The sequence below is a fragment of the Amphiprion ocellaris genome, chromosome 8, assembly GCF_022539595.1.
Source record: "Amphiprion ocellaris isolate individual 3 ecotype Okinawa chromosome 8, ASM2253959v1, whole genome shotgun sequence".
Lineage (NCBI taxonomy): Eukaryota > Metazoa > Chordata > Actinopteri > Pomacentridae > Amphiprion > Amphiprion ocellaris.
In genome coordinates this window covers 3,086,677-3,106,635 of record NC_072773.1, presented here as the reverse complement: position 1 = coordinate 3,106,635, position 19,959 = coordinate 3,086,677, and the positions used below count along the sequence as shown (strand labels likewise).

Below are 19,959 nucleotides of genomic sequence, written 5' to 3'. Positions count from 1 at the left end.
TTCACTCCAGGAATAAGGAAAAGAAAATAATAGAGTAACTATAGAAAGAGGAAAAAAATATAATCATAAAAGAAAACAACAACAATAAAAATTATATTAATAATAGATAGATAGATAGATAGATAGATAGATAGATAGATAGATAGATAGATAGATAGATAGACAGATAAGAATATGTGTACACAGTAATGTAAAAGGACAACTGCAGAGTGACAATACAGTGCAAACAGCAGAGAACATTGTTCTTGGTGCAAAAATAATGTACATATACATTGGTATGATCGACCTGAGATGTGAAACGACCCCTACACCTCACCTGCTCTCAAACAGAGACTCACTGATGGACAATAACCACTTTAAAGTGCAATAACCATTTCAGACTGAGCATTATACTTGCATCACACACTTTAAAGCAAACGTTGCACCTCACTGCACTATCACACTTTCTAAAAAATACTTGTTTGTATTTACTTGTGTACACATACATACATACATTCATACATCTCTATACTTGTTTTATACAGCCGTTTGTTGTTTGTTATCCCATGTTGTTTTAGGGTTTTTTTTTGGAAGTGCCATTGTAGAAATGTAATGACAATAAATATCCTTGAATCCTTGAAAAACAATCAAGATAAGTGGCAAAACCTTAGAAAAGTGAATAAAACACAAGTGAGGCAGACAACACACTGCTTTCTGTAATAAAAAACATGTAAACAAAGCTTACATGATGCAAAACGGTGTTGCATTTACACTTTCCAGTAAGTTTGGGTTTCTGTCTTCTGCCTGTCAGGCTCATAGACTGTATAATGGTCAGGCTACCTTTTCTGTTTGTAAATCCATCAATACTTTCACATGCTTACTTGCTCATAACACTTGTTAAAATTAAGTCACAATGCTGCAGCTAAGCTAATGCTGCTACTATTACTACTACAAAACAATGACACTTTTGCACCATTCTGTTATTTAACAACAGCAATAATTACCCTTGTTGTCGTTCACTAAAGTTGATTAGACAGAAAAATACATTGCAGACTAATAAATACACAGAATTACAGCCAGCAAACGGGAGGTTTAAGGCTAAATTTACGACAAATTGAGACTTTCTTGTAAAATTACACAAAAACAAACACAAGACATCAGTACGTCATTAAACACAACACATGTAGTTCCCTTTTGTGTACTATTTGTACTTTAGCTCCATGTAGAACACTAAAACACACCTGTAGGAGGACTCACCTGTCGCTAACCTGGTCTGAATCAGGTAGTTACACTTCAACAACCAGCAGCCGCAGGTAAGAGCTAGTTAGCTAAATAAATTCAAGCTAGCAGGCTTCTTCCGTGCCTGTTTTGTGTCCTGCTCGACAGGTTTTACACTAATGGAGGCTGAGGTGAACTAAAGAAGACTCACATCACCGCCTGAGGTGTAGTTTTACCCTCTAAAAGTCTATAAACCGCCTCCGGAACTCACACTAGCCGCTGGAGGTGAATGAAAAACCGGATCTGCTGCTCCGACCTGCCGCCGACACTGATTGGTCGGTTCCAGCCGGACTGAACCATTCAAAGGGCTCCGGACTGAACCATCTGCTTCTATCAGCTAATCAGCGCCTTCGACGTCACCGCGGGGCTAAAGTCCAGTGTGGAGTTGAGCGGTGAGAAAGTGCTGACAGGAGAGTGAAACGGCGTTTTATAGAGAAGAAAAACACGTGGGAGGCACATCTCACAGGTTTTATTCATGTTTTTATTAGTAGTAATGTAGTTTGAGCAAAGGAGATGAAAAATACCATCCTGACCGACATTTACTGGACTTTTTCTGTCATTATAGCGTACAAAACTGCGCAAAAATAAACAAAAAATGACTGAAAGGTAAGAAAAAGTCAGACCATAGTCTTTTATACGACATATTTGAAACAACAGCTAATAAAGAACAGAGGATGATATTGTAAATTTATACACAAAGTTTAAATATTACAGCTAGGCAGCTACCATATTACATAAAATACAAATTACCCGACTCTATATTAAATATTACGGTTAAGACCCTACTATATTATATACAATATACAAATAAATCTGACTTTATATTAAACATTAAGGTGAAGACTATCTATATTATATATAATATATAAATTACCTGACTTTATATTAAATATTAAGGTTAAGACTCTACTATATTATATATAAAATAAATTAATCTTGCTAACTTAAATGCTGGGAGCCTGCAACACTGCAAAAACTCAAAATCTTACCAAGTCTGTTTGTATTATTTTGAGTGAAAATGTCTCATCCCACTTAATTTAAGATAAATTCACTTAACAAGTGACATTTCAGCAGATGGAGGGACTTGTTTTAAGACAATGCATCTTAAATATCTTGTTAAGTCAAACAATCTTGAAATTATGTTGTTTTGAGTTGAATTTTACAAGAAAACTCAAAACGAGTTTATTACAACTCAAATTAGGAGGTTACATGAAAGCAAAAATCTATTTTTGAGTGAAAAACTGCTTTTTTCTTTTTTTAGCATGTCTGTCTTATTTTAAGACACCTAAGCTTGACAATCCTGGTAAAATAGAGCTTAGAATAAGTTTTCCCAGCTAATTTTAAGATCTCAATATTCTAAATATCATATCTTATTTCAAGAAATCTTACCAAGTCATTTTTCACTTGTTCTATTGGCAAATTTTTTCACTTATTTCAAGGTAAAAGTTCCTTGAAATAAGTTTTTTTTTCTTGTTTTGAGAGGAGTATTTTTTCCAGTGAATATTATAAACACTTAGAAATTATCTGACTTCATATTAAATATTAAGTTTAAGACCCTTCTATATTATATATAATACAAATAAATCCGACTTTATATTAAACGTTAAGGTTAAAACCCTACTAGATTATATATAATGCAAATTATCTGACTTTATATTGAATGTTAAGGTTAAGACTCTACTATATATTATATGAAATACTAATAGATCTGACTTTATATTAAACATTAAAGTTAAGACCGTACTATATTATACATAATGCAAATTACCTGACTTTATATTAGCTGTGCAGTTAGCTTCCTCTGTGACTTAACCACTTTGTTAGCTCCTTTAATGACTTCAGCTGTGTAGTCAGTTGTTTTTCTATGACTTGAAGAGTTTGGAAGCAGATAGTCTGATCCACTTTCTGTAGTTTTTGAGGAAAATGTGTTCAAAGTTTTGTGTTTTCCATAATGGTCTAACATTCACTGTAACGCTATGTTTGGGATGAGGGTTAGAACACTTTGCCACTAAAATTTAGATCACAAAATATTACGGAAATGATATAAAACTCAGTTCGGATTATTTCTGGGTTAGACCACTCTGCTTCTAACTCTCTCACGTCATTTTGCAAGTTTTCAGTCATTTTAATAATTTTCAATTCATTCCAGATTTAAGTAATTTTGGTAATTTTTTGTGTCATTTTGGGAAGATCTTTGTTATTGCTGACAACTCTGCTTCCAACCCTCTCATGTCATTTTGCAAGTTTTCAGTAATTTGTAAAAAGTTTTCAGTTCATTCTGAACAGGTTTAAGTAATTTTGTAATTTTTTAGTTATTTTTTACATTTTGAAATCATTTTGGGAAGATTTTTGTATTTTCTGACAACTTAAGTGGAATTCTGGACAAATTTTCTGCAATCGTGGATCATTTTCAAGTCATTTTATACAAATTTTGAGTCATTTTGGATGATTTTTAAAGCATCTTGGACAAATTTAGTGTTGTTCTGTAAATTTTCAGTCATTCTCGGATAATTTGTAATCATTTTAGACAAATTCTGACTGATTTTAGATCATTTTCCACTCACTTTAGCATATTTTTATGCCATTCTGAACAATTTTTCCTTGTTTTAGATCATTTTTGGAAAAAATGGGTTCAAAGTTTTGTGTTTTCAAGAATGGTCTAACATTCCCTGTAACACTGTATTTGGGTTGTGGGTTAGAACACTTTGATACTAAAATCTAGACTATAAAATATTACAGAAATGATATAAAACTCGGTTCCGATTGATTGTGGGTTGAACCATTCTGCTTCTAACCTTCTCAAATGTTGTGCAGCAGGAACCGTGATTCATGAAGTCCTAGTTAGAAGTTCAGTCCTGGTTAGAAGTCCAGTCCAGGGGCAGGTTTCTCTCCTCCACACCAGCAGAGGGCGCCAGAACATTTTCAAACGAGCCCTGAAGACGTTCCTCTGAGCTTCCTGGTTCTGCTGAGCTCCCTGTGGGTTTCTGTGCAGTGAGACTCTGAGGCCTTCAGGCTGATCAGGAGGTTTCTGTTGACTCAGCAGTGATAGAACCAATCAGCAGAGCAGAGTGTTTGGATGGTGGAGAGGCAGCCGTCCACAGTGACCAGGAAGCACTGAGTCGTGTCCTTTAGTGTGCAGACTTGTAGATGGCGAGTGGACAGCTGTCGAGGGTGGAGGCGTTGGCATGCGCCGGCTGCAGGCATGCATGCCATGTGATGCTCTACTGTGACACGACAACTCAGCTGTTTGGGAGAATTCCCATCAGACACGTCGTCTTGGTGAGCGCTGCTGGTGTGTGTGTGTGTGTGTGTGTGTGTGTGTGTGTGTGTGTGTGTGTGTGTGTGTGTGTGTGTGTGTGTGTGTGTGTGTGTGTGTGCATGTGCACGTGTGTCATGAACTGAGACGATTGAACAAGCAGCGCACACCTTCCCATTTCTGCGTGTTTGAGTAAAAACACATATTTCTGTGAGTGTATAACAGAATGTGCCACTTTCTACAGATGCAGATGCGCTTTGACGGTCTGCTGGGTTTCCCTGGCGGGTGAGTCTTTCCTGCTGCTGCTGCTTCTGTTTCATGTGCTCAGGTAGTACATTTACCTCCACTGTGTAAAGCCTTCTTCTTCTTTACAGCTATAAAAGCTTCACTACACAGAACAAACACTCACACAAAGTCACACATCAAACTGCACAAAAGACCAACGAAAGATAAGACAATGTGTGGCAGGTTCCTCCGTAAGGCGCCTTATCTCGTCTTTAAATCTCTCTTCTTCTTTTTCTTTTTTTTAAACAGATTGTCAGACACACACTGCTTAATTAGCATTCAACTAAATCTGAATCACTCGTGCCTTTGTATCTGTGATTTGCGGTAGTCGCTGCCAGGATTTCTGGTGCATCATTCGCCAACACAGCGAAATTATGTAACGAGGCAAGAAGGCAAGTCTGAAAAATCACAATGACATCGGCAAAACAAAGGACAAAATGTATTAAGAAATGAGAGCAGTGGACAGAACCTGCAGTGTCAATCAGCCTGGGAGCTTTGAATGTGACTGCACATGAGAAATTCCTCAAATGATGCCACCTTTTGGGCCGATTTATGCTTTTCATGCCCATCTGTGCAGACTTTAAACATGTACATGCATTCAGTCCATCAGTTTGCTGCAGACAGTCGTATTACCTCTCATATCGAACACAGAAAATCAAACGTGAACGTCTCTGAAAGGCCGTGACTTCGCTCTTCCTACAGACTGAATCACAGATTGTGTTGTGGCACCGTGTCAGTGTGAATTCTCCTGAGGTTTGCTGAGCACAGTGGGTGGACACAGCGCGTTGTTTCTGGAGAAACTAGGATTCCTGCTGCGTCTCCAAAGTCCTGCAGCCACTACTTCAATTACAGCTCTTTTAATGATGAATTATTAAGGTGTGGATGACCGAGAATCTCCTCCTACAGTCTCTCCTCTGCACACTTTGGTGGCATTTACATCACGTGTACCTTCATAGGATCTTGGATATGTAAAGCTTAAAGTGGCCTTTAGTCGTGTCTGTTGTATTTAACTTAAGTTCGGATGGAATTATCTTATCAACTATTGTTTTAATAGCAGTAACATTTTGTGCATTTTGTTCATTCATGCCCCCCAGAGGATGACTCGTAGTGACTTCGCCTCTAGAACCAACATACAGTTGCTATTTATGATTTTGATTAGAATTTTATTTCAGTTAGGTTCAGACATTCATGTTCCACATAGAATAGCCAGGATTTATTGAATAGACATTCGTGGTTCCCAGAGGATTAATGCCACTGACTTCCATGATCCTCTGACTTCTAATCATAAGGTCAATATGTGGGTTTTAGGGTTCGTGGTGTGGTTCCATCGGTCGAGAGCCAAAAGCCAGTCTGAGGAGCCCAAAAAGATCCCAGAAATGGCCACTGTTCATCAAACCAACCTCAAATCTGACACTGCACTTCATCAAATGTTCAGCAATACCTGCAAAATTTGAAGTAGTTCGGATGTACAGTTATCGAGATATGCAACGAACAGACAGGCAAACACACACAGATTCTGTCATTTATAGGTGACATATCTCAATAAATATTGGATTCATTTTCAAACAATTTTAAACACATTTATATCCCACTTGGGCTAACTTTTTGGAAGTGATTTTTGTTTAGTGCTGTCATAAGGTCAGAATTTAATTTAATTTCCTTAATATTTTGGTTGAATGCCACATGCTAGCAATGCTAATGACGTAATGTTTAGTATCAATTAGCATGCTAGCATGACAAACTAATATGATGAACATAGTAAACATTACACCTGCTAAATATCAACCTGTTGGCTTTTTCACTCTTAGCATGTTAGCATACTGACATGTAACATCCTGAGTGCAGGATGTTAAAATAGCTAGCATGGATGTAGCGTCTTAGTTTTGTTACTCTCCTATTTTTAACAGGTGTTTTTCTAAGCAATATTTAAAAGGATGATTGCGTAATCAAACTTTAATAGAAAAAACTGAAAAACTAACGCTAAAAGCAGTTTATTCCATGCGCTGGTGCTGACTGCAGGTATGTGGTGTTTTAAGGTGTTATCCGCTGTACAGATGTTTGCTTCTGGAACCACAGGCCTTAAAAAAGACCCACTGTGCTTTGTTAAAACTGTCCACAGCAACTGTGAGCAAACGACCTGCTGAGCCACAACAGAAGTGAAAGCAGCGGTCACTTGAGTTCATTACAGGACACCAAGCGGCCTTTTCTGTCGGTTCCAGTGATATTTAGCGAGCTAACCACACCTCCAAAGAGCTGCTACTGGCTGATTATGTTCTGCTCAAGTTCTTTTGTTTCTCAATACATCTAGTCCAACAAAACAGATGCAGCCGTAAAACACGTCTAAACCGCTTCAGAAATGTTAAATGTGTTCTGTAGGTTGTATACCAAGAAAACAAACGGTCAGAAGTAGAATTAAAACAAATCATGACTCCCATGACGTTGCCTAGCAACAGGGATGACAGACTCTGCCCACTGGCAGCCAAAGACCCACTGAGGACCCCATGAAGATCCCAAAAAATGGCTCTGAAGCAGCGAACCTGCCAAGTTTGAAGTAGATCAAATGTTTGGTAGCTGAGAAAACAAACAACAGACACTCAGAGATCCCTTCATTTATTAGTGAAATCTACATTAGGATTATTCTATAGTACTGTAAGAAACTATCGCAGAGATACACATTTAGCAGACGTTTTTATCCAAAGCAACGTACACTACCATTTAAAAATTTGGGGTCACTTAGAAATGTCCTAATTTTAGAAAGAAAAGCATTTTTTTTTTCCAATAAAGATAACATTAAATGAATGATAAATTCAGTCAAGACATTGTTAATGTGGTAAATGACTATTCTAGCTGGAAACGGCTGATTTTTAACCCTCCTGTTGTCCTCATTTATGGGCACCAAAAAAAAATTTGTTTCCTTTTCTGAAAAAAATCCAAAAATTCAGCAAAAAAATTCCCCAAATTCCAGAAAATTTGCAAAACCTTCAGGAAGAAAATTCCAATAATTCCTTAAAAGATTCCCTTAAAAGTTTTATTTAAAAAAATCTCCCAAATTTGGCAAGAAAATTCTCATAAATATTTTCAAAAAATGAGTAAAAATCTTCCAAAAAAAATCCCAAAAATATCTAAAGTGATTCCATATATATCAGTAAAACTGCTAATATTTTCTTTAAGAAAATTCATTAAAAAAATCAACCAAAATCCAGTGAAATTCGCTGGATTTTGGTTGATTTTTTTTGTGAATGTTCTTAAGACACGTTTTTTTTTTTTTTTTTTATTTTCCAACAAAAAATTTTCAAAAAATTCTGAAGAATGTTGAAAATGTGGACATCAGAAGTTTCACTGTGAAAATCTATTTTTTTCCCACATTTTCAAACTTCAAAACGGGTCAATTTGACCCGCAGGACGACACGAGGGTTAATAGAATATCTCCATAGAGGTACAGAGGAACATTTCCAGCAACCATCACTCCTGTGTTCTAATGCTACATTGTGTTAGCTAATGGTGTTGAAAGGCTCATTGATGATTAGGAAACCCTTGTGTAATTATGTTAGCACATGGATAAAAGTGGGAGTCTTCATGGAAAACAGGAAATTGTCTGGATGACCCCAAACGTTTGAACAGTAGTGAACATCTGAGAGCAGATATAACACAAGCAAGGATCTAGTCAGGAGAAAACAACCTGAAAAAGAGCCATAAAACATTCACTGATTGATTTATTTGAGTACCGTTATGAAGTCTCAAGTTTAAAATTTGGTTGGTCTTTAGGACGTAACAAGCGATGAAGAACTTGATGCACTACGATACAGCAGAGACCTGTCAATCACAAGGTAGCCCCGCCCTAAACTTAACCACCTTTATCACCTATTTTGCACCAAATCAGACCATGAGTTCTAAAACTAACATCATATTGTATTAAAAAATGAGCAACTATACTAAATGAGACCATTAACCTGTTAACAAATTGTTTACTGATTCAGCAAACTAAGTGAGAAACACCAATTTTCTCACAGACTTCTACACAATCAGGCTTCTTTTTGCAACCAGAGGAGTCGCCCCCTAGTGACAGTTAATAATAAAGTTCATGACCCTTTTCCGACTTCACACAGAGGTTATGCTCATGTTTTATATTCAGCAAACTAGTTTTAAAATTCACTGAGCGTTTCAATCGGTTTGATTTATTTCCTCTTGCCCTCAGCGGTACCAGGAGAGCAGTACAGCCGACGTTATTTATCTATCTTCATATCTCGGATGCTGACCTCTGACCTCCACCTTCCGCCCACTTCAGGCTCGTAAACCCGTCGGAGGAGACGCTGGAGGCCGGGCTCAGCAGGGAGCTGTTGGAGGAGCTGGGAGTAGCTTTACCCATATCTGTGGAGGATCACGTGGACTCCTGCTACGCTCCTTCATCCTCATCTTCCTCCCGACAGCTCATCACCCACTTCTATGTGAAGAAGATGGAGGAGGAGCAGATTAGGGAGGTGGAGAAAGCGGCCGCATCCACTGCAACAGATCACGGCCAGGAGGTAATGCGTCCGTCCAGAGTGACTGATTGCGGCGATTTGCCAGATCTCACGCTCCGTTTGTTTCCTCAGGTTCTGGGGATGGTCAGAGTGCCGCTCTATGCCATGCAGGGCGGCGGTGGCCTGGCGTCTTTCCTGTCGCACTCCTTCATCGGCAACGCTCGCTCGCAGCTCATCGACTCTCTGCTGCGTCTCAACCTCGTTTCCCCGGCGGAGCTGCAGAAAGCGCTCGCAAACTCTCTGAAGATCCACACGAAAGCTGCGAGGGACCTTCGAACGGCAACGGAAACACTGCTGAAACTCACCTGCTCTGGAAACAAACAGTTTGACCCTCAGCAACACAATCCTGCACACGCTTAATCCTGCACGCCGTCATGCTCATCCTGAGCTGGTGACTCATAATTGCAAACTGTGCATCAAACACTTTGTGGGGGGAAAAAAACACATTCTCACCCCCTCACCATTAATGGAAATAAAGGTATTTACTGTCCAACACAGCCGAGCTTTTTCTGTCATCTCAGTCCTTTGAATCATCAGCATGTCGTTGATTTGAGCAAAAAAGATGCGAGAAGTATTGTTATTGTAATCAACACTCCTTCATAAAACCTTTTTATATGCTAATGTCACGATGTGGAAAACGTTTTAATTATTCCAGCAGAATGTTTGACTCTTACAGCTTAGAAAACATACTGTATACCTCAGAAGATATGGTTGAACAGTAGAGTATTTGCTCCTATGTACAATGAAAAACTAACAGTTTAGATTTACTATATTAAAGATAAATACACCCCAAAGTAAAGTGACATACTTAGCCAAGTCATAGTTTTCATGTTTTGCCTCTTTGAAAACTCTTTGTGGTTTTGTGGTTCATTATCATACTGGAATATTCCACCTCTGACAAGTTTCTGCAGACTGGAAGTCACCTTTTCTGGTATATACATCTATAAATGTCATCTTCCCAACACTTGTTACACTCATAGCATCAAACTCCCACTTCCGTGCTTCACTGTCAGGACTGTGCATTCACTGTGGTATTCCTGACCAGTTTAACGCCAAACATGCAGGACTTCAGTTGAGTTTAACTAATTTATCTGGGCGTCATTTGACCAAACATCCATCAGGCTTGTTGTCATAGTTTAGCAAAGTTTCATCTTGGAGTTTTGTTCTGAACATCGTGAAAGTTTTTTCTTGGATGCAGTCCGTACACGCTGACATTATGCAATGTCTTTCACACTGTCTGAGCTGTCACAGAAACTGATTTCCTTTGATAACCACTGAGTCTGGAGCACTTACAACTCTCATTTTCAGAGCTATAATGTGCAAATCGTACAGTTTTCGTGGCGTCATTTCAGGAGGACGACCACTGCAGCCCTGATTAGTAGTACTATGTTCCTTCTGTACCTCCTGATTAATACTGCAACTGTATTTTCAGAGCTTTTTACTTGCTCACTCATCTTCCCGAATCCGTTTCCATCTGTTGGAAGTCTTAAAATCAGATGTTGTAATTCCTCTTGCAAGTCTTTTCCACGTGGAGCCATGATGCAACTCATAGGTCCGACGCTGAGAAGGTTCTGCTGTTCACAGCCTGCAGCCCTGATTAGTGGTACTATGGCTCCTTTTATACTTCCTGTTTACTGTATTTTAACAGATTTTTTAGTTGGTCACTGATCCTCCTGTATCCTTTTCCATATTTATGAAGTCTCATGATCAGATTTTTTAAATTCTTCTGACAATTCCTTTCCACATGGAGCCATGATGCAGACATGCAGATCATAGGTCCAACACTGAGAAGGTTCTGCTCTTCACAGCTCGTTTAATGACCGTAGTTGATGCATTTAGGCTAATTGGAAATCACATATGGACTCGATTTAGTTTCATTGATTGCAAGTGTTCTAACTTGTGTGTCAATGATCACAGATGTAACTACACTGGTCTGATGTATAGAAGGCCAAGTTTCATACAGACGTCTTTTAACGTTTATTTTCTCTCCAGTCAAAACTCTGAAAATAAAAACATACAAACATGTCAAATATACACAAAGTTTCACAAGTGCCTCTCTAATTTGATGGATTCCAAAGGTCTTTCAAGCTAGCCTTGTGTCGCTAGATGGGTCCTATATGCTAGCTTACAACACTGTACCAAACTGTCCGAACAAAGCACTTCATCAAATAATAGCAGAAATATAAAACAAATAAATCTTAAAAGTCCCATCACTGTGTGCCTCTCAGACCATATAGAATAGTTAGGTTTTTGTCTGTAGCTGTACTGCATCTGACCCACAGTTCCACACATGTGACCCTGCACTAAATCACTGCCATGTGACTTTCATATTACATGAAATGAACATTGTAAAACAGCGTTAGATTTCAAGCCAAACGTCACTTTTTAAAGGTTTACAGTTACCTTTCTTAACATCTTAGTTGTTGCATTTTTTAAATTAGTTTTAATAATTGCAGAAATTCAAACATTTATAAAATTACAACAATAAAACAACAGCCAACTGGAAACCAGGAATTCCAACATTACTGTCTTTTAGACAGTTACAACAGATGTGTTTACTTTTTGTTGCATTGAGTCTCTACTGTGGGGTCTGTACTTTCAATATGGCCTTCCTTACTAAAGTACGTAAAGGAAATGCTCAACTTTTCAACTCTGAAATAATGCAACTGTTCAGAGGTTTTACAATCAGGAGTCTTTTGACAATGGGTGATAGTGCACCGGGGGGAACTCTCCTTTCTTGTTTTGTGTCTAAGATGCAGTCAGAGTTGTGCTTCCTTATGTAGGGCTGCATAGGCACCCTGTGGTTTTCTATACCTACCAAGATCAAAGGGGCACCATCAGCACAAAGATGGGTTTTTTTCAGTCCGGTACAATTCTTTGTCTGTCTTTGTGCTGCTGTTTTTTTGTGATTTAATTTGTAAAGTTAGTGCACGGCGGCGGCGGTAGCGGCGCCATCCAAGGATTAATTACGCCCGTGACATGCTATACAGCCTGCAGGCGAAGATTTGATTCTGTTTAAGTGTACCCTCGGCGCACATAAGGTGCCTGCACCAGATGTTAGCAACCTCATTCTGAGACAATATCGCTGGCAGTGAGCGAGAGCAGAGGCTGGATGCTGCCTGATGCTCTGACTCTACTGAAAGTGCACAATCTATCCAGACTGTTGCAGACGAATCAAGCTGATGCGCTGAATGTGTTGCATGTGATGAATCCACTTCACATCAGATGCATGCAGAATGTAGATGGAGTGAGGAAAGATGCTTTGTGTTGTGATTTTATTGAGGCTCTTATTTGCCTTTGACAGGGTGCTAATGGTGTAATTTGTGAAGCGGTTCAGTGTGATCTGCTGTCAATTGGAGAGAGAAAAAATGCACCACATCCGGCGCAACAGACAGGAAACACAGGAGACGGGTAGCGCAAGAAGCAACTGTTGTTTGTGGTCGTGTTTAAAGTCCTTTTTTCTTTTCCTTTCTTGTGTGTGTGCACATGCCTCCCTTTGAAGCGTCGCATCCTGCACGGGCGGCGTGTGAAGAGAAAAGCCTGTCATGTGATGTAAGGGAGAATAATACAAGGTCATCAGGAAAACATTTAGCGGGAGGAGGGGAGGGATGGATGGAGGGAGGGATGGATGGATGGATGGAGGGATGGATGGATGGATGGAGCGAGGGATGCTGAGGGGAGAAAGACGGTATATTCATAGCAGCAGCGGTATTTATAGCCGCCCAGAGGAGAGGAGAGAGGCTGGTGGGGGAGGAGGCGTGGCTTTGGGTTGTGGCTTTAGCATGGTGAGAGGCTGAGAGGGAGGGAAAGGGGGAGGAGAGAGGCATCTCCCAGCAAAGAGAGAGAGAGAGAGAGAGAGAAGCTATCTGGCATATTTGGCAGGAGAGGGGAGAAAGGAAGGCGGGAGGGACGGAGGGGAGGCAGGAGAGCAGAGCTGAGAGAAATCTGTCACATTCAAACACACTGTTCAAGGGAAGCGAGGGATGAGGGAGGAGAGCCGAGGAACAGATAGAAAGAAGCAAGAGAGCGGCTCAAAGTGAGGTACGTTCAGCTGTCATGCAACCCAGACACGCGTGGACTCGTGTGTGCCTGAGTGTGTGTTTATGTTTAGTTTAGAGGTTTTAAGTGGACCCTGTTTTCACTTGGGTCTTTTTTTCTAAGTGGACAAATGGAGCTAGTGACTGTTGGGGGTATCAATTATGTAATACGTGTGCAGCATTTGCAGTGTTGATGCTCACTGTGTGTGTGTGTGCGTGTGTGTGTGTGTTTACAAGCTTGTGTAATTATGCTGAGGTGTTTATGTGGCCATTGTGTGCAGCCCTGCTACACTGCCTTGACCATATGGGCTGATTTACAGCCATTGTAAATATAACTGAACACTCCAGCGCCGCTTTGAGCTGAGGAACCTTAATTCCCCTCCGGTGCTTATCACCCACACTGCACTGACAGATACGTTCACGTTATGTTCTTATTAAAGGGACGCAGATAAGCACAAACAAGCTTCTCAGAGGCATCTGCAAAGTAGCATTCCCTTTGTGCGCTTGGTTTGCTGTGCAACAACACAGATTGTGATGATAATGTGACAGAGCAGCAGGAGCAAAGAAACTGCAACCTTAGAGGCTCATGTAGCAGCTGCACATATATATTTATATATATACACATCTATCTGTATATATAGTTTGAGTTTAGTGCAGAGTTAATCCCAGACGAAGGTCCGTGTTCATGCCTCACTTGCAATTTGCCGTCTATTGTGGATGCACGTTGATTTAAACCACACCAGTGCCGCTGACAGGTTTAAAAAGAAAGAGAAAACAAACAAGAACCTGGTCTTAAGACTCAAATCCCTGACCTCAAACAGCAACATGCCATGAAGGTTGAGAGCTTCCATTTTGCCTCCACTGCATCAAAACGACCACACACTCTTGGGTTCAACATAAAAGACAAGAAAACACATACAATACTCATTCATCTGTGTATTTCCAACATAGTATTGAAGAAATGTCATTTTCCCTCCAAATTTTCAACTACATCCCTTTACATTGAAGTATTTGCAGAATTTGGTGCAGAATAATCTCAGAATAACATATATTATCATATGTTTAATTATGCATCAGGTGTAAGCTTTACTTTAAGTGTAGATTTTCCACATAAGATGGGTTGACTTTTAATTCCTTTGCATACTTCTGAGTCTGCAAGTCAGTTTGAGTCTGCAAATGAGCTGAAGCTGTCAGATAAATGCACTGGAGTTAAGCACAGTGTTATCCCCCAGAAAGAAGTGGAGTGGAAATGTAAAGTGGCATAAAATAGAATTAGTGCAGCAAAGTACACATATCCTAAAACTGTACTGAAGGACGGTATTTGTGTGAATGTGCTCGGTCACAGGTTTTCATGAGAATTCCTCATACGTTCTGCAGAACGGCGGATGATATGATGAGGAGAACCAAACTTAAACTGACCTCTAATTAGTTCTGTCATAGAAATTTCCTAAGCTCATGGAGCAGCGGCGTAGAAACGCAGCCGGCCTGTCGGACTTCCATCCCATCACACTGCCCACTCTGTTTTAGTCCCCAGTTTTTGCCTACAGATATGCATTCCACAAACATTACCTGCAAACGATCTCCTGCATTAAAGTCAACCTTGGCAGGCCAGCGGTGGAAATCTTTCCGCTGCCCCTTGCTTCGATTCTGAAGCCCTGTCTGAAGCGAAATTGCTCTCGGCGCTTTTGCAATTAGGTAGCGAGCCAAAATCTAAAAGGCACCTTAGGCTGTGTGTTTTATAGTTACAGCACTGCAGCCAAGGACTAACAATTTACACCTTTTTTTCCTGCAACTGTACATCCTTTAACTCGATGTCTGGAGCCTAAATCAGTTTGCATTGTGTTCCGCTGCCACCTTGAAACTAACTGTCCCTGAGGTGTGTGTTCTGGCAGCGACGGCAGCCAGGATTAAGCATCTGCTGAAAACTTTTGGTGAGATTTGCAGGTACAGAGTAATTCTCTACAGATGGCGAGAAAGTAGAAACCTGTGGTGGCATAATACGACATGGTTTCCTGTTTGCTGTGGCAGCTGCAGCGGCTCAGAGATGATATTTACAAGAGTGTAGAGAATCTCTGGCAACAGGCAAACTTTGTCGGCGATATGATGAATTTAGATTTTGGCTGCTTTGCATAGTTAATCTTGCATCGCTCTAAATCTCATGACACGTTTGAAGTGAAACCTGGGAGCGTTTTGAGCCTGAATGAGGCTCTTTACCTGCTGTAGCTCAGCCAGGTTGGCTGTGTGAGCTGAAATCTAGCAGCCAGTAAATATCAGCTTCCAGTGGTTCAATGTAGCTCCAGTGTTTGCAGTAGAGCACATCCAAGAGAAAGTCCAGGCTTGGAATCTGACTGTTGTCTAGGTTTTATCCCTACATAGACATTTATAACCTCTTTTTGTCTCATTTAGTAACTAACAGTGGTTAATGTTAGAAAACCTTGCATGGATTTTGCTACATGATTGACTTTTATGATTCTTCCCTTCTGGCTCCGTTGTTAAAACGCTCTGAGAAAGTTCTACAAAAGTTCTAGTTATGTTATCAGTGGGAATGTTTCTTCTAGTTCCCAGAATGTTCTTCTTAAAAGCAGGATAAAGTTCTCTAAAGAAGCTCTAAAACTGTTCTTAAAGCATTTCCTGATTGCTGCATTCTGGCTACAAGGCCCACTAGTGACTACTATGACTACTACTTACAGACTTATTACATATATCTAATTTGACAAAGAATTATCAACGTTAATGAAGCAGAGGTGGAGGCACTTGGTTTGCCTCTTATCATGTTGTTTCCTAGCAACAGGATGACTAAGGCTCCGCCCACAGGCAGCCAAACACCACATTGAAGACTCCAAAAACATCTCCCCCAAAAAAAGCCACCACTCTTCCAAGCTACTTTAAATGCAACACTACCCTTCTTTAGGTCCCCAGCAATATTCCCACAAAGTTTGAAGTGGATCTGATTAATAATTGTTGAAATATACAAAGAACAGACAGCCACTCACACACACAGATTTCTTTATTTGTTAGTATGATGCAGCTTTATTTCAGCTTGTAAATTTGTGGCCTCCACGCCCAGGTAGATAAAAATATAATTCCCCAAAAGATGACATTATCTTGATGTTTAAATTCAAAAGAGCAACCCTTGAATTAATTCATTAATCTTGACTGAAGCGACCAGAAACTGTACATCCATCTAAAACTATAGAAAACAAAAACCATGAAAGGGACATTTTTCTACAGCCCAGGGCCTGCCTGATCATTCGAGCTTTCATTATACTTTCATTATATCTACATCATTAGCAAATAGCCCCAGGCATGAATAAATGCTTTTATTTTTTGCATGCTGCATATATGTATGTATATATCTATATCTATATCTATGTATATATATATATATATATATATATATATATATATATATATATATATATATATATATATATATATATATATATATATATATATATATATATATATCTCATGCCTGACTACTTGATTCTACCGGTCTCTAACTGACTCTACTGGTCTCAAACTTACTCTACCCGACTCTACCAGACTCTACTCAACTCTACCAGAATCTACCAGACTCTACCTGACTCTACCCAACTCTACCCGACTCTACCGATCTCTAACTGACTCTACCTGGTTCTACCAGACTCTACCTGACTCTACCCAACTCTACCCGACTCTACCGATCTCTAACTGACTCTACCTGGTTCTACCAGACTCTTCCTGACTTCACAGGACTCTACCAGACTCTACCTGACTCTACCGACTCTACCCGATTCAGCCGGACTCTACTTGACTCTACCCGACTCTACCTGACTCTACTGGTCTCAAACCTATTCTACCAGACTCTACCCGACTCTACCGACTCTACCTGATTCAACCGGACTCTACTGGACTCTACTGGACCCTACCTGACTACCTGACTCCACGTGACTCCACCTGACTCTACCGAACTCTATTGAACTCTACCTGACTCGTGTGCAGCTGCAGCTTCTCAGACAGCAAAGATAAACTTTAAATCTGGTCTGACTCCTTCATGCACCTCCTTAACATTTCACCACTCGTCTCAAACACCTGTTCTCACCGTTGCTGCTCAGTGGAAACCCGATATTTCCCAAAAGTTGGCTTTTCAGGAAGTGGGATCATCTGGTTCAAGGGTCCCACTGACACCCATGTGTTTCCTTCCTTGATTTTTTGTGCACTGCCTTAGCGACGGTTTGGCTCAGTCGTGGAAAGCAGCTGCAGACAGACGTCTCAGCTGTAAGAGCTGAAAAATTTAGCAGAGTTTCCTGCAAAAAAACAACACGACAGCAGCTCGAGTCCTGCGCAGTAACGGGGTCAACATCGCTGCTGGCTGTCAGGAAATCCCCATTCAGTATCAGCCATAACATCTAACACAATATCCCACTTGTGTTGCTTCTGCTTACTGTTCCACTTTTCTCTTTTTTCTCTTCAAAGAAATGAGCAGAAAATCCCCTCGATAGCATCACAGCCCATCACATGTATCCCCTCTTGTCTGGATTCTGCTTTATATTCACCACATGACCTCCTTCCTTTGTTGACCTTGACTTTACGTCTGAAACGCCCAATAACCTCCATCTTTCTGCCCTTTTTGCTGAATTCCTCCCTCCCCTGGCTGTCATTTACATTCGCTTTGTTCTGAGCAGATTAAGGTCATGCGCTGATGAAGGCCTCCGGAGTCTTTCTCGGGTCTCGGGGCCTTCACTCGCTGGAAATCGCGTTTATTGGCTTTGCTTCCTCATTTGCTCTCTGAACATGTCTGAAACTGAAATGTGTCTGGATCGCGTCCACCGAGCCGGCGTGGAAGAGGAAACGAAAGGTCAGAGAGCGCCTGCTTGAGTCGCTGCAACATGTCAGACCCTTTTGACGTGCTGATTTTCCACTTTGTGAATGCGCTGCACCTCACCTGCGTTGACTGTAATCAGTTTTCCCACAGCGCCGTGGGTTGCAGGAGTTAAACCAGGTCACTGCTGGAGTGTTTTTTCTGGTCACACTTCAGCTCCAGTTGTGACTTTCAACCAAACGGCTGCTTGAGGGAACAGGGTTTCTAGTGAAAGCATTCATTGCAGAAACCTGTTGAGAAACTGACACAGGATGTGGGAAGCAAAGTTGCGTCTGACTGAGTGTGTGTGCCGAAGTTAAAAGTGAGATATGAGCAATCCAGAGAGCTGATTTTCATTCTTCAAACAAGCAAAACTTCTGAGGCATTCAACAGTTTGAGAAATCGAACACTCTGGAGTCCTCAGGCGCCGCAGTGATTTAGGGTTTTACTTCAAAACGCTGGACGACTTGCAAGAAACTGAGATTGGTCGAAATGAATGAAGCCGAGGGCGAGATCTCCTGAGTTTTAGTCTGTGGTTTGTCCTCGGGTTGCTGCTGAATGTGTTTATTTTCTTATACACGAGTAAGGAGGAGCTGAATCAGAGAGTGTTTGTTTTTCCCATAGATCATTTTTTATAAATTGTAAAGAAGAAACTCTCCCAGCTGAATCATTAAGGTGTGTTTAGGCAGAAAGAAAAGTCTGCATTATACAACCTAAGTTACTGGAACTCCGAACTCTCCGTTTCTCTACGTTTACAAAATGCAGAATTTGTTCAGGCTGAAACACTTTAAACTCGCAAAATGAATTAAATACCTCAAAATGCCAGAAAATTTGAATACTTCAAAAATGTCCTAATAATGTGAATAAAATACCTGAAAAATGTTCCCAGAATATAAATAAAATTTCCGAAAAACATCCTAAAAATATGAATTAAATGCCTGAAAAATGTCCTACAAATATGAATAAAATACCTGAAATTGTTCTGAAATTTAAATACTCTAAAAATGTCCTAATAATGTGAATAAAATACCTGAAAAATGTCCTAAAAATGTGAATAAAATACCTGAAAATATCCTAAAAATGTGAAAAAAAGTACTTGAATAATTTTCTAAAAATATGAATAAAATACTTAAAAAATGTCCCGAAATTTGAATACTCTAAAAATATCTTAAAATGTGAATAAAATACCTGAAAAATGTCCTTAAAATGTGAATAAAATATTGGAAAAGTTTCCTAAAAAATAGGAATACATTTCCTGGAAAATGTCTTTAAATGTGAATAAAAACCTGAAAATTGTCCCCAAAATAGGAGAGGACCTGAATCAGGAGCCGATTGTCTTTATAGATCATTTTTTATGAATTCCAAAGAAGAAACTCCCCCAGCTGAATCATTGAGGTGTGTTTAGACAGAAAGGAAAGTCTGTTAACTGAACTCTCAGTTTCTCTACATTTAGGTGCAAAATGCAGAATCCATTTATGCTGAAACACTTTAAACTTGCAAGAACACACCTTTTGTTCAGGGAAAGTTCTGCAACGTTCTAGTAATGTTTTCAGCTGGAGTTTTTTTTTAAATTCCCAGAATGTTCATCTGAAAAGCTGAGTAAAGTTCTCTAAGGACTCAGTTCTTTCAGCGTTTTCTGACTGTTGCACTGAGAACATCCTCCTTTCTTATCATCAGTGTGTTTCGTCGAAGAACGTTCTGTAATGTGTTTCTCGGCAACGTTGCCAAAACATCCTCAGAATATTGCAGGCAGAATTTATC

General features: G+C 39.9%; 2 protein-coding genes across 5 annotated transcripts in view; both read left to right on the top strand.

Moving 5' to 3' along the window:
* Positions 1-1,620: 1,620 nt before the first annotated feature.
* Positions 1,621-9,815, top strand: zgc:103759 (U8 snoRNA-decapping enzyme). 3 transcript variants are annotated; one of them, XM_035948284.2, is made up of 4 exons: positions 1,621-1,723; positions 4,758-4,798; positions 9,084-9,321; positions 9,391-9,815. In XM_035948284.2, exons 2-4 carry the CDS (start codon positions 4,758-4,760, stop codon positions 9,676-9,678), a joined length of 567 nt encoding a protein of 188 aa, XP_035804177.2. In that variant the 5' UTR covers positions 1,621-1,723; the 3' UTR covers positions 9,679-9,815. The 3 variants fall into 3 exon arrangements, with proteins under 3 accessions (XP_035804177.2, XP_035804178.2, XP_054869189.1); XM_035948285.2 differs by lacking the exon at positions 1,621-1,723 and adding an exon at positions 1,749-1,863; XM_055013214.1 differs by lacking the exon at positions 1,621-1,723 and adding an exon at positions 4,149-4,536.
* A 3,384-nt stretch (positions 9,816-13,199) lies between these two features.
* Positions 13,200-19,959, top strand: part of arhgap4b (Rho GTPase activating protein 4b) — a 52,083-nt gene continuing 45,323 nt past the window's right edge. For both annotated transcript variants that reach the window (XM_023270438.3, XM_023270437.3), the window contains exon 1: positions 13,200-13,359. The gene's annotated coding sequence lies outside the window, so the exon portion shown is untranslated. The remainder of the gene's footprint in view (positions 13,360-19,959) is intronic.